At 49.1% G+C, this 22,399-nt stretch overlaps 1 protein-coding gene across 1 annotated transcript; it reads right to left on the bottom strand.

Moving 5' to 3' along the window:
* Window positions 1-1,485: 1,485 nt before the first annotated feature.
* SHPK (sedoheptulokinase) lies at window positions 1,486-22,211 on the bottom strand. Its single transcript, XM_033847982.2, has 7 exons — window positions 21,790-22,211; window positions 18,264-18,405; window positions 12,418-12,601; window positions 11,724-11,876; window positions 10,288-10,463; window positions 6,384-6,584; window positions 1,486-4,159 (listed from the first exon to the last, which is right to left on the bottom strand). Exons 1-7 carry the CDS (start codon window positions 22,084-22,086, stop codon window positions 3,747-3,749), a joined length of 1,566 nt encoding a protein of 521 aa, XP_033703873.2. The 5' UTR covers window positions 22,087-22,211; the 3' UTR covers window positions 1,486-3,746.
* Between the last annotated feature and the right edge of the window lie 188 nt (window positions 22,212-22,399).

Raw genomic sequence — 22,399 nt, 5'->3', positions numbered from 1 at the left:
AATGTTCATGAGTCACGCAATGAGCATCTCTATACCAAGAACATCTCGCTTTCAAAGATGTGGCCTGTTCATCTAATCACGCCTGAGAAGTGGTCAGGTGTGACCCACCCTCTTTCCTGAGGCCCACTGTGCACTTTGCAAACCCAGAGCGGTGAGTAGGGTGAACAGGGTGGTCTCTGCCCTCCAGGAGGCTGGGAGGGATAAGGAGGAAGACCTGCTAGGCCCTCTCTGACGCTTACAGGGTGGGGCTCCCTGTAACCGGCACAAACCAGGAGCCAACAGGCCGTGCCGACAGCAAACATTGAGCGAGGTCCTGGATGCAGTTGTGATCTGGTGGCAAATATGCTGCAGGCGGATGGCATCAGAGTCAGGCCTCGGACAAGGTGTAGCGTTCTGCCTTGTGAGGTGGACATCAGCCCAAGTCCAGATGCAGGAGGAGGACGGGGCAGAGAACACCTAATAGGGACCCTGCCCCCAAGGAGCTTTCAGTCCACTTGAGAAGAAAAGGAAAACAGAGAACATGAAAGCCACGTAAACATCATATGTATGTAGTCAAAGGCCAAAGGATAGTGTGTGTGGCCGGGACAGGGGAGCGAGCCGGAGGGCTGGCGTTCACTCCTCTGCCCCTGGCTGGTTCCAGCCTCACCATCTCTCACAGGCTGTTTTCTAGGTTCCTCTAATTGGGACCCTTCTCCTAACATCCATCCTCCAATCCAGAATACACACTGCCAGCTATTCTCCCAAAGCCCAAGAATCTCCAATCCCCTCCCTCCCCTCCGCTGCCCACAGGAGAAAGTCCAAACTCTCTGGCATCCACCACCCTTCTCCGTCTGCCCAACATTTCCAGCCACCACTCCCACGACACCCTTGCACCTGCCCTATGACCAAGTGACACCAGACAATTCACACACCCTGGTCAGGCCAATCACTTTAACATAAACACGTTTGCCTAACCTGACCTCGCTGCCTAGAATAACAAAGAAAGCGGGCTCGGAATCCTAGAGTCGTGATCTTACGTAAGTAACTTAATGTTTTTGTGTTTCGGTTTCTTCATCTGTGAAATGGGGATAATATACCCACCTTCTAGGATTATTGTGAAGATAAAATGAGTTCAAACAAGTAGAGTCCAGATTAGCTTCTAGTCCATTGTAGGTACTCAAAAAATGCTAACTTGGGCTTCCCTGGTGGCGCAGTGGTTGAGAGTCCGCCTGCCGATGCAGGGGACACGGGTTCGTGCCCCGGTCCAAGAAGATCCCACATGCCGCGGAGCAGCTGGACCCGTGAGCCACGGCCGCTGAGCCTGCACGTCTGGAGCCTGTGCTCCGCAACGGGAGAGGCCACAACAGTGAGAGGCCCGCGTACCGCAAAAAAAAAAAAACAAAAAAAAAACGCTAACTTTTGTTAGTAGCAATGGACTGAAACTTTCTAAGGTTTCTTTTTTCGATGTCGCTTGCATGAAGAATGAATTGCTCCTCCTTCTTGGCATGTGGGTAAATCTGTTATAGCGTTTATTTCATTCCCTAGTGAGGGGAATTCAACAATACATCACCGTGCCTGATAGAACACCCATCTCCTAGTAGATGCTTCATAAATATGATTCACCTGGGTCTATGCTGGGACTTCTCAGGCACAGTGTCTACCATGGCTGTAGCAGTCAGAATGAACTAAGTTATCCTGTGGTAACAAACAGCTCCCAAATCTCAGTAGCATCAAACATCAAAGGTTTATTTCTCAGTCACACTATGAGTCACTCGCTGTTTGGTGAGGGCTCTACACCACATTGCCCTCATGTGGGACCCAGGGCAGCAGAGCCTCCTCTCTGGGACACCCCAGGTCACTTACAGCAAAGGGAACAGAGTGTGGCAAATCTCACATTGGCTCCAAAGGGCTTCTGCCTGGAAGCGACAAACTTCTGCTGACGTTTTACTGGCCAAAGCAAATCAGGTGGGGAACTGCTAGCCTACCATGTGCTTAAGATCAGGGTATTGGCAAACAGCCCTAATGACCCAGCTCCTCATCTGAGGATCAGAATGGTACCTCCTGAGAACGAGAGCAGAAGCAACGAGTGGTTTATGACTTCAGGCTGGAGAAATGAGGCCCTGGCAGCTGTACTCAAACCCCTGCAGAGGCTCCAGGCCAAGTGCAATAGAAATGACAACAGGACCACCAGCTGGCAAGCCTGGACCGTGCAAGGCTTAGCCCTCAGAGGTAGTGTGGACATGCGGAAAGGGGACAGAGAGTTATGGTGCTTCGCAGGATACCCATCCAGCTCCTAATATATATTTAGACTCCACCCACAGCATCCTGGGAATGCAAGACAGGCTGCCTCCCTGACATCGGAGGGCCAGTTCCTCCTGATGGGCAGGGCTCTCTGCTATCCTTTGGCCCATCCCGAGGTGACTTCTCTCTCAAAATATGGTGTCAACTCATTCTGGCCAAGAGAACAATTACATGACGTTCCTGAGTGATCTGCAGCTGCTTGTCCCGGCAGAACCATGGGGCAGGCAGGGCTTCTACAAATGATCCCCAGAGTTATGTCCAACCTCCCAAACCCTGTGGCAGTGCCAGATTTATAGTCTTCCCAATGCAGAGAGGTGTGTTTTACTAAAGGGACAAGGCTCTGGAAGAATGAACTTTAGTATCTGAAATTCAATCAGCACAGCCAGGCAGATTAAGAGTTTCAGACAATCACATAACGTGGCATTCACAAAGAGACATGACTGCTTCCCAAACTCACAGTCGCCCAGGTGCCTCAGAGTCAGGGACCTGGGATCACCCTTGGGAGTGTGGAAGTAGACACAGCGATGGTGGCCCTCTCCTGGAAGCCATTCCATGGTCATCCTACCAACCACGGGAAGGTTTAAGATGCTCTGGGGTCCCTGCAGAGATGCCGACTCAAGTGGGATGTTTCTGCAAGCCAGGCACACATGGCGGGCCAGCAAGGCCCACACCAAGAGAAAGAAGAGCTGGGGCATTTGGGACAAGGGATTCTCTCTGCTTTCTCTCTAACAGGAGCATGCGCAGCTGCATCCCTTCCCTTGGAAGGCTTCCCAGGGATGCACAGGGGCAAAAACACACTGCCGCACAGACACACTCTTGGAAAAGAGTCTTGCTGGTGTCTGGTCAGACTCTTGGGAACAACATGCCTGAATGGTGGCGTTATGCAGCATCTGTCCCTTTGGCTGGTCATGCCACTCACATTTTCTTCTCTGTTCTGTGTCTTCAAGCCAGCTGTGTTGTGAGGAACCACGGCAGCACCAAGCAGGCTCTCCTTGGAGGGGAGGTACATGGCAAGAAGGCCAGCACAGATCCCTGCATCTTCATCTCAGCCAGCCTGCATCACTGTCCTTGGGTCACCTTCTGCCCCAGCTAGCTGGCTGTGGCCAGAGAAGAACAAGACTGGGAAAGGGGCCTCAGGGTCATGTGGCACAATCCAGTAGGGAAGACTCTTCCAACAGTACATGTGACCCATCTTTCCCTTTCTCTCTGTCTCTCCCACATCTACATTTGCAACCAGCTCTCAGGTGAGTCTCTTTCAGAAGGCACTGATTTGGGATCTGGTTGATGACTCCTGGCTGCATTATTAGAGTGTGCCCTGAAGATTGGTTCTTGGTCAAAATGATGGCCTGAGAATAAGCATCGCTTAAAACTGCCCACAGAGCTGTCCAGGAAAAGCATGATCCCAAGATAAGGAGAGGAACGTTAATTAGATAAACTTTGCAACAGTCCTTTGGCCAATGAGTGTGCTAATACTCCTGCTGGTTAAGGTTTCTCTGGAGCATAACCAGAGCGGCCCCTACAGCTGCATCCACATCCTGCCCATAGGACACTGGGAAGGGGAAAGCCCTCTGCACCTCCTGCTTCAGCACCTCGTTCCTGGACAGCGCACTCCCACTGCCGATCACCCGCTCCACGCCCCACTCTTGGAGCTGCTGAAAAGGAAGCATTGAGTGCAGGTTCTGAACGATGCCTCTGCACAGGGCCCGGGTCACGTGCCCCAAGGAGAGGTCAGAGGAGGAGATTCTGGTCACTGAGGCCAGCTGGTCTGGCAGGTGCCTCTCGCCCAGCACCGTTGGAGTGATGGTTAGGCAGGTGTCTTTCTGCTGTGCAGCAGCCTGGATCATGCGTGAGTACACAGTGGATTCTTCAGCCTCCAGGCCTGCCAGGAACAGAGAAGGCCTGTGTGAGTTCATGCACCCCCTCGCTGCAGGCTATAGAGTTACCAGGGGGCAAGGATAGGTTGACTTGCTGCCTCTCCTCACTGTGGCTGGCTGCTTCCCAGCTCAGGACTCAAATATTCTGGCTAGCTGTGCTCTGCTCCAGACCCCAGCCACCTTTCTCACTACAGACCCCAGCCCAATCTTCAAGGAGAGAGCTCGTAAGCGCTGCTGTGAGTCCTTACCATCCCGCAGCTGTGGGACTCTTGGTCCTAGGTGGACCAAATGCATACACTGATCAACAAGTATCATCACACCTGTTATTAGTGTCACAGGAATCCCAGGACCACAGCGCTGATCACAGTCTAGCCTGCCCCTCGGCAGAGGTTACGAACAACCGGTCTAGACCAGAGCTCAGAGTTGAATGTGCATGTGAATCACTCAGGGATCTTATTAAAACACAGCTTCTGATTCAGTGTGCCTGGGGTGGGGCCTGAGATTCTGCATTTGTCATCAGCTCCCAGAGGAAGCCAGTGCAGTTGGCCTGAGGACCACGCTTTTTGAGTAGAAGGTTCTAGATCAGTGCTTACCAACACTTGAGAGCATCAGGATCACCTGAGGAACTTTTATAAAATGCCGTGCTCAGGCCCCACTCCTCTCCCCCAAGCCAAATAATCAGCTTTTCTGGGGGTGAAACTAGGACATCAACATGGTTTTTAAAACTCCACGAGTATTTCCAATGTATGGCCAAAAGTCCCCAAGGAGTCTCAACGTCAGCACATTTAACTCATACAAACTCAACTATACACCCTCAGGAATGAGAAAGAAAAAAATATATTTTTTTCAATCAAATGAAACAATGTAGACATTTCATAGGAGGTTAAGTTATATAAACTACTAGCCTTCAAAGCACCCTCTGTTTCATCAAAATAAGAACCACGAAAATGTAAAAGACTTTTCTTTTTGAAAATCTTAGAGAAAACTTAAGTATTACGTACTCTTTCAGGGCTGAGCAAAACAGTCACTTCTGTGTAAATAGAAACACCAGCCAACTCAGTAAACAGTCGACAGACTCAACGCAGTTAAAGAAGTATCTGAGTAGAGGGCTTGCCTGAAGGTTCTGATGACTGGTTCTGCATCTTTAAAACCTTTCTTGATTCAAGGCAAAACAAGATCAAAGTTCTGTTCTTTAAATGCAGCATTCCTGAGGGATTCCCAGCCAAGGGGGCAGAACTTACCCGCAATGCTGACACCCCCAGCCAGCCTGGAAGGACTGACGTGGGTCAGCAACACCTGTCTGCATGACCAGTATGAACTTCCCAGGTGCTCCCTGTGGCCTGTGCCCCACCTAGTTATTCTGTTGGATGTTTCCTGGAATGACCTGATTTTGAGCTCCTACAAGTGACCCATGCATCTGATAAGCATGATCTCCCTATTTCTAGACAGCTGGCCAGAAATTTCATTTCTACCCTAAGTACTTAGAAAGGGAAGCTCTCCTGGAAGAAAGAGGTTACATCTTTCTCTGTAAATGCAGAGCAGAGGAAGGCCTGATCAATTCCACCCTGAAGAGAGCAGGAAGACGTCAGAGTTTCCAGGGACCCTTCCAAGAAAGGAGGAGAGGTGCTACTTTCCAGGAATAAGTGCTACCAGTCTTTTCACTCATTCATGTTTGATCATTTTATTCTCCGCTGTCTGTAGCCAGCAGAAGGCAAACCTCAAATGCAAGGTTACCGACAGAGAAAGTAATAGCGGGGCCAGGGAGAGCCAGGAGACTATTAGGATACTCCACAGTTAAGGTTAGAGGAGAAGATGCGCCTCAAAAAAGAGAGTATGGGCTTCCCTGGTGGCGCAGTGGTTGAGAGTCCGCCTGCTGATGCAGGGGACACGGGTTCGTGCCCCGGTCCGGGAAGATCCCACATGCCGCGGAGCGGCTGGGCCCGTGAGCCATGGCCGCTGAGCCTGCGCGTCCGGAGCCTGTGCTCCGCAACGGGAGAGGCCACAGCAGGGAGAGGCCCGCGTACCGCAAAAAAAAAATAAAAAAGGGTAGGTGATGGCAGCTCAGAAGATGAAAGGCTACAAGCTCAGATCCCTAAGGACAGAGGGAATGTGCTAGAATCTGGCTGGGTCTGAGACAAGAATCTAGAAACTTACAGCACATTCAGCACCAGGACACTGCCACATAGAAAGGACAAGCAGAGAACACACCACTGTGTGGGCCACCCTTACCTAGATCCGCCATCCACTGAACCAGCATGTGGACGAACATGGCCAGCACGTTGCCCCCATTGAGGGATGCTGCCACCGCCAGGTAGGTCCTGTCAAAGTACGGGAAGTAGGCGACTGGAGCTGCAGGGTCTGGAGTCTGCACTGGCTGGAATCCTGAAGGCATGGAGGCTACCAGCTGCACCGAGGTGCTGATGTTGAGAACTGGATGTGGTCCAAAGAAAGCAGAGGTTAGGCCTGTTGGGCTAACTCAGAGGCCACAAGTCACAACAGGGTCGGAGAGTGTGCCACAAATTCCTGGATACTCCTCCTTTCAGGAGGAAGAGCCTAGTCCTCCACCCCTGAGTGTGGGCTGGACTCAGTGACTGGCTTCTAATGAAGAGAGTAAAGCAGAAGTGACAGTGTGTGACTCTGGAGACCAGGTCATAAAAGGGCACTGCAGCTTCCATCCTGATCACCTGCTCCAGGGGAGGCAGGTACCACGTCGTGAGCAGCCCTGTGGAGAGGCCCACTGGATGGTTGCTGGCATAACTGACCCCATCTTGAGCCCGTACGGTCCCTCCTGTCCTTCCGCTGACCCTACCCAGGACTGCACTAGGCGGTGAATCACTTCTCTGTCGTCAAGGGCTTTGTAGTTAGTAGATATTGTTTAACAATGGTTAGGGCCAGGTGGCCTCTATGCTCTGTTAGTTCCCAAACTATGCTGACTTTTGCTGATGTATTCCCAGAGCCCATGAGACTAGTTACCCATTCAGTCATCTTAACTTAGGAGTGTATGTCCTGTTTCCAGGCACCCACCCTCATGTCCTAGGTTAACTATAAAACTGTCCCAAAGGCCCCTTGGTGGTGCAGAATGCAGCTGCCAATGCTTCCAGATCATTGTCTGCCTGATCCCACTCTGTAAGTTACCCTAGAATAAACTGACCCATTGATTATACGGAGCCGCCTGCCTCATTTTTCAGTCTCAAGATGCATTCTCAGTTCGGTGGGTACTTTTCATTCCCTCCGTCCTCCAACACCTACAAGGAGCTGAGGCCTCCTGCCAAGAGCCACACGAGTGAGCTGAGAAGTGGATCCTCCAGCCCAGTCAAGCCTTCAGATGACTGCAGCCCCAGCCGACTGACAGTGTGATTGCAATCCAGCCACACCTAGACTCCTGACTCTCAGAAACTGTGTGAGATAATAAGTGTTTGCTGTTTTAGGCTACTAAGCATTGGAGCGATTTGTTACACAGCAATAAGCTACTATTCACAGAGAGGCAGACCTCAGCCCAAGTGTTTTATTCTTTGGGAGGTTTCATTCATTTTTGGTGGGTACCACCTCCTTCTCATTTCCAAGGTGTGTTTCTCAACCTCCCTCCACCAGCAGGGGGGACGCTCCCAGACCTAGAACAGAAGGGATGATTTTCTCCTCTAGATGGAGGCCAGAGCCTACAGACTGTCCCAGGAGTCTCTCCTCCATTTCTCACGAGACCTGGCCAGAAAGCCTGTTCCTCTCAGTCTGTTGGGGCTAAACTAACTGAGGTCAGCATCCAACTGTCCTACCTCCTGGGAGGCAGAGGCAAGGAGAGTGAAAACAAGTCTCAGAAAGTCAATAACCTTGACTTCCTGCCACATCAAGACTTTCACCATGACGATAAACCAGAAGCATCATGCCCTCCACCTAACCCCTCGGGGGGGAAGTGTCAGCGAAGGGGGCCGACCAGCCTTGCCCATGGACACCGCACAGCTGGGCACAGGCCAGCGGCCCCAGTCTAGAACCAGAGACCACAACCAGCTCAGTGAAGATGGAGCCTAAAGCTTAGCTTCTTCCCATTTGACCACCATCTAGAAAGGACATTTATATCCAGGCACATGACAGCTCTCTGTGGAGGGAACAGCCTAAGATTTGAAGACTACCAGGTAGGAGGAAAGAGCCAGGCTCTTTACAGGCACCGTCCCAGTGCATCACGACAACTGCCCCATGAGAAAGGCATCATCATCCTCATTTTGGATGGTGACAAGGGCTCAGGGAGAAAATTCAGGAGAAAAAGATGGGGTTTTTGACCTTAAAAGATTTTATCACATATTTGTGCAAACAAAAGTGGCAGAATCTGGATATATGTATATGTATAACAGATTCACTTTGTTATACACCTGAAACTAACACAACATTGTAAACCAACTATACTTCAATAAAAAAAATTTTTTTAAGTGGCAGAATCTCACCTTTCCCTCTCACCTAATCTTGAATTAAGAGGAATTACTACCAAAAACAAAACAAAAAGTCACTTGAAATTTTATTTTTTAAGAATGTACTAAAATAGGAATAAACTACTGCTTCAGAGGATAGTGCTGGTCAGAGTTTTTAAACTCAAGGTTAAATTGTAATAGTTCTAACTGATGGAGGAAAAAAAGATGTGACGACAAAGAAAATCCGAGTAAGATGAATGACTTCTCTGTTCCCGTTGATAACAAGGCGAGGCTCTCAAAGTGGGCCCACTCAGCCAGGCTGCCCTGAGGATCAGATGAGACACACAGCCTGCAATCACCCTGCTCGGGGAGGCAGACCCAAAGTCTACCCCAGCCCCAGGAGGGGCCAACGACAGCCCCCAGGCCATATCCAGCCTGCCATCTGTTTTTGTATGGCCCAGGAGCTAAGAAAGTCTCTTCCATTTTTTTTTAAATGATAGCTTTATTGAGACGTAATTCAGAAAATTCACCATAAAATGCACCCTTTTAAAGTGTACAGTTCTGTGCTTTTTAGTATATTCACAGAGTTGTACAAACATCACTGAGACCTAATTTTAGGACATTTTCACCACTCCAGAAAGAAATCCCATACTGGTTAGCAATCAACCCCGTGTCCCAGCCCTAGACAACCATGAATCTGCTTTCTGCCTCTACGGATTTGCCTGTTCTGGACATTTCACAGGAATGGAATAATATACTATGTGGCCTTTCACTTTCATTCACATGTTATAGCATTTTAGCTCTGTGGATACACCACATTTTTAAAATCCATTTATCAGTCGATGGGCATTTGGGTTGTTTCTACATTTTGGCTATTATGAATAAGGCTGCTAGGAGCATTTGTGTACAAGTTTTTTGTGCGGACATGTGTTTTCAATTCTTTTGAGTATACACATGGGAGTGGAATGGCAGGGTCCCATGGTAATTCCACGTTTAACTTTTGAAGAACTGCTAGACTGTTTTCCAAAGGGACTGCACCATTTTACAATCCCAGTAGCGTGTTCTTACCTTTTTAAAAGGTTGAAAAGAAATGAAGAGGAGAAGAATATTTCATGACACATGAACATTTTATGAAATTCACATGTCAGCCTCTCTAAATAAAGTTTTATTGGAACACAGCTACACCCACTCACTTACGCATTGGCTATGGCTGCTTTCCTGCCCCAACAGCTGTGAAGTAGTTATGATAGAAACAAAATGGCCCACAAAGCTTAAAATATTTACAATCTGGCCCTTTACCCTGCCCTGGATTGCTGTCTCCCCTTCACTGTGACTCTCCTGCATGGAATACAGGGACGTCTGCGCTTCTACTCAGATCCGAGGAACTTTCATTGACAAACACACAATAACAAAACCCCTAACCTATTGAATAATAATCTATTTTCTTGGTCATGGAGACACATAGAAACCAGCCAACTAGAGAGAGTCATTTCCCTCACCTGTCTCTAGAGAAGAAAGGCACAGACTGTGGTCAGGATAGAAATTGCCCTGCTGAATTGTAAGCTCCCGGGGCAGGGGCTTCACCTGTAGGGATGAGGGTGTTTTTCATGTTTTTAACATAATGGTCAAGAGGACGCTGCGACTGCTGGCTATGGGTGCCCCTCGGACCCTGGCACAGAGCTGGGGCTTAGGAGGCCCCAGTAGAAGTCTGAGGAGAGAACCAAAGACAGACTTACCTGCGTCTGTCCTTTGGGCCATGCAGGAATAGACAGAGGCCTGCAAATCCCCCAAGGCCACGCCCACCTGCGTCCCCTTTGGGATCTCAAACCAGGCCCGGGAAGTTCTGCCTGCCACGTTGCCAGGCTCGGTGACGTCCGGGAGTAGGTGGACGGGAAAGCCTGCGTCCCTCAGTCTGCAAACCAAAAGTGGACAGCATATCTACCTGGTGCTTGGTTTTCTGTTTTCTGTTGTTTCCAGGAAACTCAGCAACGGAAAGCGCGATAGGATACACATTCAAGAAGGGAGGGCAGAATCCAGTGTTTTCACAGAGCGTCTCTTTGGCTTTTTTTAAACCATGAGGAAAAGCCCTGGGTTATTTAAAGAGTGAACCCTGGCTTTCAAGAGCTTGGGATGGGCCTCTTGGAGAAGAACACAACCAGTTTGAGCAGAGGTAGTCAGAAGGGACTGGATAAGAAGCAGATTTCATCGGCATCCAGCCTCCTGCATTTGAAGGGAGAGCAAACACTGTGCAAAGGGAGGAAGCTGGAGTTTTAGAGCAAAGTCACAGCTGGTTAGCACAGGCCAAACCAAAGTCAAACCCATCAGTCTCCTGAATACCAAATGCATCCATCACTCGCGGTTAGTGAACATGGGGCTGCCAATTTTATAAAACATGCTGGAAAGTCCTTTACCTGAATTACCAGGTGCTTTTTGTTTTATTACAGAGCTCAGAATTTGGACCCTGAAGGCAGTGAACTTATAGGGCACTGGACTGCTGGACCTGAAAAGGCAAATGATTGCTTAAAGGGAACTTAAAAGGCATCCCTTAAGCCTACTACTTCCATTTCTTAACCCTATTTTAAAATACATTAGGGTGGGGGAGAGAGATAGCTAGGGACTTGGGATTGACATGTACACACTGCTATATTTTAAATGGATAACCCACAAGGACCTACTGTATAGCACAGGGAACTCTGCTCAATATTATGTAACAACCTAAACGGGAAAAGAATTTGAAAAAGAACAGATACATGTATATGTATAACTGAATCACGTTGCTGTACACCTGAAACTAACCCAACATGGTTAATCAACTATATTCCAATATAAAATAAAAAGTTAAAAAAATAAAATAATATGTTAAAGAATGGATGTTGTTCTTTGGAATCTACGGGCTGGCTCAGGGCACAGAAAGAACTGGGGAGCCCACCCTAGGTCTGGGCAACGGTGGAGGAGCAGGCAGCATGGCGTGGTGGGTGGCGCCCCTCCCCAAGAACTTCACTTACAGTCAGGCCCACCCATGCCCGGGGACTGGAACAGGCTGGAGGGTGTTGGAACCTGACCTTGGCCTCGTGGAATCCTCCATTATTCCCAGATGGGAAAGCCCCACTGAAGCTCCCGCTTTAGAGGTTCTGCCCTTCAGCCTCAAGCCAGCCTGCACGGTTATACTCACGTCTCCAAGTTCCAGCTTTGGCTCCTGGTGTTGAAATATCCCCAGCTAGCGGCATTCTGGTCGGACATCAGGGGTCTTGTCAAGCCACACAGCATGGCAACCACATAGTCGTGAATAGTGCCAGCTGCATCGTAGGACTTCAGGAACTCTGGGCTGTTTTTCATACCCCAAACAATTCAACGTGGTTTAATATTGACTTGAAAGCATGTGCTGCACCTAACTGTGGGCGGTGTGGACTAGACATGGTATAGCTGGGTAGCAGCCAGAACCACACAGGCTGTGGATCCCTAGCAGCGGAACCTCCCAACCCCTCCAAGCCAAGCTGGCCAGAGTCAGCCTTAGGGGAGGGTACTCCTAGGAGGACACACCGTGCCTGGGAAAGCAGGACATCAGCCGTTCTCAGCAGCCCTGATCCCACCGTGAACCCATCCTGTGATCCTTGGCAAGTCCCTGGCCCTCTCGGGTCTCTTCTTTCCCCCTCCAGGTGAGAATCAGATTACCAATAAGAGCCCTCTGCGAAATGAAGCAGTGGTAGACCAAGTCTAAGTCTTGTGACTATACCCTGTGCTGGGCCACACTCACTGAGGGACAGTCCAGCACGTGGAGTGATGCTGACCAGCTAGAGGTACAGCTCCCTAGCCACTCTCGTTCCCCTGCAAATCCGTCACCCAATTCAAACAACAGGTGTCCGTACCTATTTTTCAAAAGCCAGAAGATGGTTGCGCAGCCAAACCCCGTGGCCACACTGAGATGAGACTCTGGCCGGGGCAGAGAAGCCAGGAACTTGCTGCCACACCGGCCATCCTGCCACGTTACCAGGTGGCTCACGGCTCTGGGCTCGAACACAGGGGCAGCCCCTGCCTCTGTCCATTCACAACCTGGAACGAAGGAGATGACCAAAAATGGAGAACTGGCACCAGCATGTCCTTGAGACTACTCTGCTAGTGAGGTTATAGGACAGACTTTATCACCCATGACAATGCTTCACTCACACTCAGGGGTTCTGGCCAGTACCCAGAAAAGCAGAGAGTGGATGGACCTAGAGATTGTCATACTGAGTGAAGTAAGGCAGACAGAGAAAGGCAAGTGATATCATATGATATCACTTATATGTGGAAGCTAAAAAAAAAAAAAAGAGGTACAAATTAACTTATTTACAAAACAGAAATAGAGTCACAGATGTAGAAAACAAACTGATGGTTACCAGGGGGGAATGGGGTGGGGGAGAGATAAATTCGGAGATTGGGATTCAGATATACACAATGCTATGTATAAAATAGATAACTAATAAGGACCTAACTAATAAGGACCTGGCGGTCCAGTGGTTAGGACTCAGTGCTTTCACTGCTGAGGGTCCAGTTCGATCCCTGGTCAGGGAACTAAGATTCCACAGGTCCCAAGGTACGGCCTTAAAAAAAAAAAAGAAAGAAAGGAAAGAAAGGACCTACTGTATAGCACAGGGAACTCTACTCAATCCCTCTGTAATGACCTATATGGGAAAAGCAGCTAAAAAAGACTGGATATATGTATATGTATAACTGATTCACTTTGCTGTACAGCAGAAACTAACACATTGTAAATCAACTATAGGTCAATAAAAATCATTAAAAAAAAAAAAAAAAAAGAAGAGCAGGGAAGCGGTCACAGATAATATGCACCTGAAGCTTACTAAGTTTCACCCAGGAAGAGGGAGTAAGCTGGGGATGGGGTGGTCCACCCTCACAATTACGTTTCTGCCTAAAGCTGGGATTCTTATCCCAGCCCTAAAGCTGGAAATCTGAAGCTTTTTCTTCAACCCTTTTATCTGCTTCCAAAACTCTTTTGACCCTTTTTCTTCTTTTTACTTTTAGGACTATCATCTTTATTTTGTTTGTGTTATAAAATAAATACGAAGTTCCTACCATGTACCAGGTATTGCTCAAAGCACTTTAAAAATATTAATTTTTTTAATCTACATATTAGCCTTACAACATAGGTGTGATATTTATCCCCATTTTCACATAAGACATATAAAACTCAGAGAAGCTTTAAAAATCTTGTCAAAGATCACATAGCTACTAAGTGATAGAGGCAGGATTCAAGTGCAGGCAGTCTGTTCCAGAATCTGGCCTGATGGATATCCTTTCTCTCACTTTCTTCTTTTTTTTAGCAAAAATAATAATAATAATAATTTAAATTTTTTTAAATTATACAAATGATAAGTGAATGCATTCTCAATATAAAATGTCCAAATATTACAGATAAAGCAAAAGGCCTGCTTGACCATCCCCATCAGAGTCCCAGCCCCCTTCCTGTCACTGTTAGCACTTGTAGAGTTTTTTTGGGTTTTTTTATTTTTTGGCCGTGCAGCACGTGGGATCTTAGTTCCCTGACCAGGGATAGAATCTGCACCTCCTGCACTGGAAGCGCGGAGTCTTAACCACTGGACCGCCAGGGAAGTCCCGTTGTTGGGTTTTTATACTCACACAACATACTCTCTTTGGTTTGGTTGATTTGGGCTGGGTTTTATTATATTTTGGTTTTGTCTGTTTTTTAAAAACAAACAGTACTATACTGTATGTATTTTTTTAGTGGTTGTTTTTATCATCCAGCAACATGTCCTGGAATTCTTTCCACATTAGTACATGTGAGTGCACCTTATTCTTTTCAACTACTGCATACCATTCTACAGCGTGGGGTACCAACATCTATTTAACCACTCCCCCATGAGGAAACGTCACAGTTTTCACTACAATAAACAAGGATGCCATGAGTGACCATGATTATGCCTCTTTTGCATATACATGTTAAAGTCCTTTTCCTGAACAGATTTTAGGTAGTAGGGCCACTGAGTCATAGTAACTCTTATTTTTACAGTGTATAATTTAAAAGCTTTATCCTCACCCCCGGCAGTTAGCAAATGGGTTTCATATTAGTTCAGCTGGAAGTTTTCTTCCTGTAGTTGCTATAACTCTCTTATCTTTTTTTTTTTTTTTTTTTTTTTGCGGTTCGCGGGCCTCTCACTGTTGTGGCCTCTCCCGATGCGGAGCACAGGCTCCAGACGCACAGGCTCAGCGGACATGGCTCACGGGCCCAGCCACTCCGCGGCATGTGGGATTTTCCCGGACCGGGGCATGAACCCACGTCTCCTGCATCGGCACGCGGACTCTCAACCACTGCGCCACCAGGGAAGCCCACCAAACACCCTGCCAAACTGCCCTCTGAAACGGCCAAGCTAATATATACTACCAGGAGTGATATTTTAAAAAACCAATTTTCCACCCCCTTTGCCAACTCTTGACATTCTCAAACTGCTTTCTTACAATCCAGTGGGTGGAAAATGATTTCTCGTTGTTGTTTTCCTCTGCATTTTCCTAATTCCTAATGACACCGAGCATCTTTTCATATGCTTATTAGCTATTTGTATTTCCTCTTCTAGGAATTGCCTGTTGGTTTCCTCTGCCCATTTTTCCACAGGGCCATTGGTCCTTTCTTTGTTCTTTATATGCACCCATATTCGTCCTTTGTCTACTATATACTAGTGAATAATTTCTCCCTGTCTGCTGCTGGCCTTTTAGCTTGATTTTATGATCCCCACTTCTCTCCTGCTATTACTGAGCCTGAAAATGGAATGTGGAAACTGGTGTAACCACAGGCCTCTCAGAAGACACTAGTCACTCCCTCTCTTCTCCAATTGGCGCCCTTGTGGAAGCACTTAGCTCTCCGCTCAGGTTACTGGTGCCTGTCTGTGTTGACTGCCTTGAGCGAGCCCTGGAAGACAAGGGCTGCATCCTGTTTCTATGTCTCCCGCGGGGCCCAGCACAGAGCCTCATATATTGTAGGTCCCGAAACCAAACTGAATTACAGCCGCTATTAAAAGCAGAACGACTTGATCTCAAATATGATTTCACTCACTCTGCTAAGCAGGTATCATCGTCAAACAGTGGCTCTCCTTCCCAGAAACTGAAACCAAAACAAGAAGGCATGCAGGTGGGCCCCATGAAATATTAAGCAGCTCTCTCCACCGATGTGGGCGATGGTTTGTGTGGTCGTTACAGAGGCCAGGAGACGGGCAGAAAGGAAGGCGTGTGACCGGAGCACAATCATTAGATCTCTGCTGTCCTCTTTGGGAAGGGTTTTAGTATCAAAAGGACGTTTATTCTTGTTACTGCAAAATTAAGGAGTTTAAAAACTTTTACAACCTAGACTCCCCCTGAGAGTTCAGCTCTAACACCAGAACTGGCCTTTCACTCCTGCTGGGGATTGGAGCCGAGCAGCTCCCGTGGTCCCAGCTGGCCTGACGACAGGCAGACAAAGGGAGAGGAGGAGGGGGAGAGCCTGGGTGGGCTTCGGCAGTCACCCAGGCCCCCCCTGGGGACTGATCAAAGGATGCACCACCAGACCCCTGTCAAGCCACCAAGAGGCAAGTCACCACTCACTTGGCCCAGGGGAATCGGAATCACTGATCCTCTAGGCAGAGGAGGGGTGAATCCAATGTCCAACCTCCTTAACTACAGCCTCCACCCCGCAAAGTAGCCATCCATACTACGCTTAAAACACCTGCAGTGAAAAGTTGATAGTTTTGAAGCTGGGTGATGGGTATGTGTCAGTTCATAATGCTGTTCTCCCTACTTTTATGTCTATGTCGAACTTTCTATAATTAAAAAAAAAATTTTTTTTAACACTTGCCGTAACAGGAGCTCATAACTTCCTACAGGAGTCTAATCCTGCCTTGGACATTCTGTTGGGAAAGTCCTCCCTTCATTGAGCTAGTGTGTCCTCCTGTGACTCTGGTCCTCCTGGGAGATTTTCAAAGTTCAGTGTCTGAAGTCAGACAGACTTGAGTACAAAAGCTGGAGTCACGGGACTTCCTTGGTGGCGCAGTGGTTAAGAATCCGCCTGCCAATGCAGGGGACACGGGTTCGAGCCCTGGTCTGGGAAGAACCCACATGCTGTGGAGTAACTAAGCCCGCGAGCCACAACTACTGAGCCTGCGTGCTGCAACTACTGAAGCCCGCGCTCCTAGAGCCCGTGCTCCGCAACAAGAGAAGTCCCCGCTCGCCGCAACCAGAGAAAGCCTGTGCGCAGCAACAAAGACCCAACGCAGCCAAAATAAAGATTAATTAAAAAAGAGAAAAGCTGGAGTTGCTACTTGCTGCCACATGACCCTGAGCATATTATTTTATCCTCTCTGAACCTCCAGGTCTCATCTGCACAAGAGGGAGAGTAATGTAACCCATGTCATAAGGGTGTTGGGAAAATTCAATGAGATCACACAGGTAATATACTTAGCTCAGCACCTGGCATGCGAAGTGCTCACTGCTGTTTTCCTGGCTTAATACTCCTCCTAGAGGCCAAACAGAACAGGCCACCCACCTCTGCACTGTGGCAGACCTCCTGAAAGAATACGACCAACTAAATGATGCTTAGCAACTGTGCCCATGAAAAGGATGTGCCCTGGAATGGAAAAATCACAAATATCTGTGATTATGTTAAACAACAAAAACTATGCCTAAATTCAGAAGAGTTTCCTCTGCGTCTTGGAATCTACAGCTACACTAATCTCTTGGTTGTTGGCACTGATGCTCCAAGACACTGGCACAAAGAAAGAGAAGGCTGTGGAAAGTCCACTCCACTGAACCCAACAGAGAATCAGAGAGAACCCACTCTTCTCCTCTCCCTGTTCATGAATAACGTGTGAGTGGACAGTTCACTTCATTACCTCCTTTGAACAGGACAGGATGTACACAAAACGCAAGAGGCAGCAGAATAACCTGACCCTTCACAGAGAGCCCTTGGCAGCCCTTTTCTGGTTCCAGGGGAGGCAGGAGATAGAAGGGCCCCAGGCTGAGCAGCTGGAGTCTGTCCCCTGCGGACAGATACTCCAAGATAAGGTAATAGCGGAGCGAAGCGTTGAGGGCTGTCCAGATAAAAGATAAAGAGACCACATATTCCTCATTCTCAAGATCAAGGCGCCCTTCCCAAGTACACGTGCACAGAAAGGCTCCTCGGGGGTCAAAAAGGGAAGGGGTGCCACTCCATAGTAGGTGATGTCAACCTACCCGTAGGCCTCTTTGCTAGAATCCACCTTGCCTAAGAGATGTGCGCACACACAGGGGAGGACCCTGAGATAAACCAAATACGGACTCAGAGCCAGTCAAAGCAAGAGGATTGGCCAAGGGAAATCAGAAGAAATGCCCCATATAAGTGATTCAAACTACCACGAGGGCGCAAGCCTCTGAGAGCCTCTGCCCCTCTGAGCCTGCCTGTGTGTCTATACACACGTACCCTTTTCCCTCCTAATAAACACTTTACTTGTTTCACTACTTTCTGTCTCTTTGTGGAAATTCATTTCTACAAAGCCGACGGGCTAGAGTCTTATCACTGGCCGCTGGTCCCTGGTGGTCTAGTGGCTAGGATTCAGCACTCTCACTGTTGCAGCCTAACTTCAGTCTCTGGCCAGGGCAACCAAAACCCTGCTTCAAGCCGCTGCAGGCCGAGGCCACCTGAGATCACAGGGTGACTGTTAACAGCACGTGATCACCCCCAAGCTCAGCATACCTTGGCCTGTTTTCCAGAACATGACTCCGTGCATCTGTCCTGACACTCCGATGCCACAGACCTTGCAGAGCTGCTGCCGGGGAAGGGCAGCAAGGCACTCGTGGAGGGCCTGGATGATTCTCCTCACATCCTGCTCTTGCCCCTGGAAACAGAACAGGATACGTTGGACAGAGGTACACACACAGGCAGGGGAAGGAGGGCAGAGGCGCCAGGGACCTCCTGGGTGGTGGCTGCCCACCTAATTCCACCGAGGTCACTTCCAGGACCTGCTGAGGGGCCTCAAGGAGGGGATATGGGCCTGAGGGTTCTCCACCACCTCCAGCGGGGCCTGGAGTAGGAACGTGGTGGGCGAGGTCCCACTTCTCCCTTCACAGATGAGGCGCTTCTGTGGGTTAAGTTCAGCCAATGGCCTGGGCTCTGCCCGCTGCCGTGGAAGAGTCTGAGCTGAGAAAAGCACTGCCCTGCCCTACAGGAGCTTACTGTCCAGCAGGACAGGAAAACACAAGAAAGACCATGCTGCAAGAAGAAATAAGGCAAAGGTCTTTGGCAAGGCACATGAAGCATTGGGGTAGAGGAAGGATGGAACCCAGCAGGAAAGGTGTAGGCAAGAAAGGCTTCCTGGACTAAAGCACCTGAGGACCAGCCCTAGTGTTTGCTCCAGTTCATCCATCTGGCAAACATTTCCCGAATGCCCTGAGGGCTTGCATGTGTTCCGGGGGCAGTGAAGGCCTCCCCTCCTTGGAGTTAAGCCTTTATTTGTCAGCCTGCTGGCCTCGGGCTGTGGCAGTTCTTGGCTCCAAACAAACATGATAGAAGGAGTAGAAAGAAGAAAGGTGAGGAGGGGTAGGGCTGGGGAAGGAGAGGAGAGGGAACACAGAGCATTTCCTTGAGGAGGCAACCCTACATCCTAACAAGACTCTTTATGCAGGAGAGACTACAGTAGAACTGAGCGGGCAGTAAAAGATGGGGCAGAGAGGAGATGCATGGCTATGCGTGATCCCCCAGGAGGGAAGAAATAAGACAGTGGGCAAAGGAAGAAGGAAGCAGGGAAGAGGCATTTGTTTACACCTGCCCTGTCCAACACGCCAGTCATCAGCTATACACAGCTAGTCTGAATTGAAATCTATTTCAGATTTAGTACGAAAAAAAAAAGCACAATATCTCATTAATAATTCTATATTGATTATTACATATGGAAATGATATGTTTGGATCCATTGGGTTAAAATAATAAGCAATGAACCTTAATTTTACGGTTCCTTTTTACTATTTTTTGATACGGGCACCAGAAAGTTGAAAATTACGCGTGTGGCTCACATTTGCACTGCACAGTGCTGGTTTAAAGAGTTCCCACGTGGCATGAACCCAGATGGTACATGAACGCAGGACAGAGGAGCTGCTGTTTAAAATGGGCCTAGGGTGGGTGAGCTGTGTAGGTAAGGACAGCGGAGGAGTGAAACAGGCCAGAGGGGAGCGAAGGCAAGGAGGCACTCAGTGTGTGGGGAGTTTTAGTGGTGAGTGTGATGGGGGAGCAATTCTTGGACAGACAGTGGATACACCCACAATGTCACAGGAAAGGCGCTGCCCCCATTCCTTGATTCAGAATATCAAGTGGTCTACATTCAGATCAGATGCTAGAAATTCAGATTTGAAAAAAGAATTTAGGAACTCATTCAACCCTCCTCCCCCACACCCCTTTTTACAGATGGGGAAACTGAGGCCCAGACAGGTAAAATTCATAACACAGAAAGGGTCGCAGAGCTTCCCTCAAAAATCTTGATATTTTAAAGTTGCAAAGAGCTAAAAGTCTGACCTTCCACAAAGCTGCCAAAGTTGACCGTGGAGTACACAATGCTTCTAAAGAGTGAGAAATATGGACATGAGGAAAGAACAGAGCCACCAGGTGTTTCTATGGATCAGTAGTGTTTACCCCAGGGATGATTTTTGTCCCCTCGGGGGCATTTGGCAATATGGAGGCATTTTTGGGTGTCGCATCTGGGGAGGAGGGTTCTACTGGCATGCAGTGGGTTAGAGGCCAGGGATGTTGCTGAACATCCTACAACGCACAGGACAGCACCCCACAACAAAGAATCATCCAACCTCCAAATATCAACAGTGCCAAGGTGAAGAAATCCTGCTATAGGTGAACTTACAACAAGGCTGTTTGTCCCAGAGCACAACACACATGTGGAGGATGCAAGGGGGGCTATTACCGGCCTCCCCTAAACCCCCCCCTTAGGCAGGTGTGGAGCACTGGGCATGCCTGTAAACACAGAACACTGTGCTGGACACTGGGGGAAGTGGGGAAAGTAGTTTTCAAGAAGTGGCCCTATTTCAAGAGAAAAGGGCACTGCCTAAAACCCACCCCTGTAATCGCAGCTCTGCTGCCTACCCCCACAGGGTCAGAGCTGACATTGCCTCCACTTCATGGTCCATGAAGTGAGATAATCATTCTAAAATGTCCTGATGCCCCAACCAAGCTAATTTTGAAAGGCTCTATGAAAATGCGAAGTGCTCCTGAAATCTTTATCCTCTGAAATGCTTCTGATCAAGATGGACTCTGAACCCTAAAGGACTGAGTCCAGGTATGTGGCAAGAGCTTGTGAAAAACAAAGCTATTGGGAGTGGGGTTTGGCTCAGAAAATCGAGGTTTGTGGCTGGAAGGGGCCATAGAGGTCATCTATTTCAATTATAAGAACAAGCTGAGATCCAGGAAAAAAAAAAAAAGTCATGAGGATACACAGAAAGTTCCTTGATATTAATCTGTATTATCAATGAACTGAACATAAAGCTACCTTTTTCAAGGAATTAATGGAATCCATCTCTGAGGACTGACATCCTTTCTGAACCCACAACTTGCAATTGAGCCCACTGTGGTGAAATTCTCCATTTCTATATTGTAGCTTTCACAAAACACTAGTTTTCGTGTAGAATTATCAATCTGACCTTTTTCTAACATTTTAATTGTGGTATCTCTCAATGTCTATCTGTCCTGGTGTCTTTCTTCCAAGGTATCTCAGCCTTTGGGGCCAGGGGACTTTTGCTGTCCAAGTGTTTGAGTTCCTCCACCCACAATCCACTCCTGCGGGATGAGAGAGCGGCAGGTTACGCTGGATTTTGCGTCTGATTTCTCAAGGAAAACCCAGACACCGCCCTAGGGAACAAGCTGAATCCTGAATTTGAGGACACCTGCAGATGTGAGGAGCAGAGAGCCGCAAGAATGAGAAGGCAGCCTGAGATCGCTCCATATGCAGGAGAGCAATTTCCTTCAGGTCAGGATACAGAAAGTGGAGGGCAGAGAGCACGGGGGTATAGCGCCAAGGTCAAGGCTCCCAAAGAAGGCCCGAGAGTGGGGCGATCGGTGCCAGCAGGTGGGAAAGCTCCTGGGAGGAGATCTATCGGATCGAGGGAGTTGCAGCGGGCAGGCAGAGATCAGGCAGGCTGGAGCAGTCAGGGAGACTTCTTTGAGGAGGAAGAGGGTGTCTGGAGGCTCCTGGAGGCGGCGAGGCTCCAGGGCGCTGCCTCACCTGGGGCCCCGCCGCCGCGCTCTGGGCCGCAGTCTCGGCCCGCGCAGGCCGGGCACAGCTCGCCAGTACCACGAACCCGGAAGGGTCGCCGCGCGCGGCCTCCACCAGGGCCGCCTTCACAGACGTGGTGCCCAGGTCGATGCCGAGAGTGACAGACCGTGCAGCCATGACAGCGATTGAGTCTGGGGCCCGGGCGCCCCTTCCAGCACACTTCATCCGGGACAGAGGCGCCGAGGCGGGGCCTCGTCTGCCAATCTTTCCAGCCACGCTCAACACGACGAATTCTCGTCTTCCCATTGGTTGAGGAAGGCCGAGTCCCGCGCACCCCGAGTGACGGGCCCCGGCTATAGGCGGAGCCGCGGTGGAAGGCGGAACCTACAGGCCCCGCCCCGCAGGGCAGGGTTTGCGATGTGGCCCGAGGCTTCGGCCTTGCTCACCAAAGTACCAGTACCCCGAGTCTCGCTGGGGGATGCGAGAGCTTCTGTGACCCTAATAGTGACTTAACCCTCCCACGTATCCGAGCCTGCCAAGTTGCCTGAGCCCCTCCGCTCCTCCCCAGCCCCAAACTGTCTCGCCGAGACGCGGGAAAACTACAGCTCCCAGGGTGCAC

Source organism: Tursiops truncatus, chromosome 20, assembly GCF_011762595.2.
Source record: "Tursiops truncatus isolate mTurTru1 chromosome 20, mTurTru1.mat.Y, whole genome shotgun sequence".
In the NCBI taxonomy this organism is placed as follows: Eukaryota; Metazoa; Chordata; class Mammalia; order Artiodactyla; family Delphinidae; genus Tursiops; species Tursiops truncatus.
Note: the sequence above shows the minus strand (reverse complement) of the source record. Positions and strands in the feature narration are given on the sequence as shown.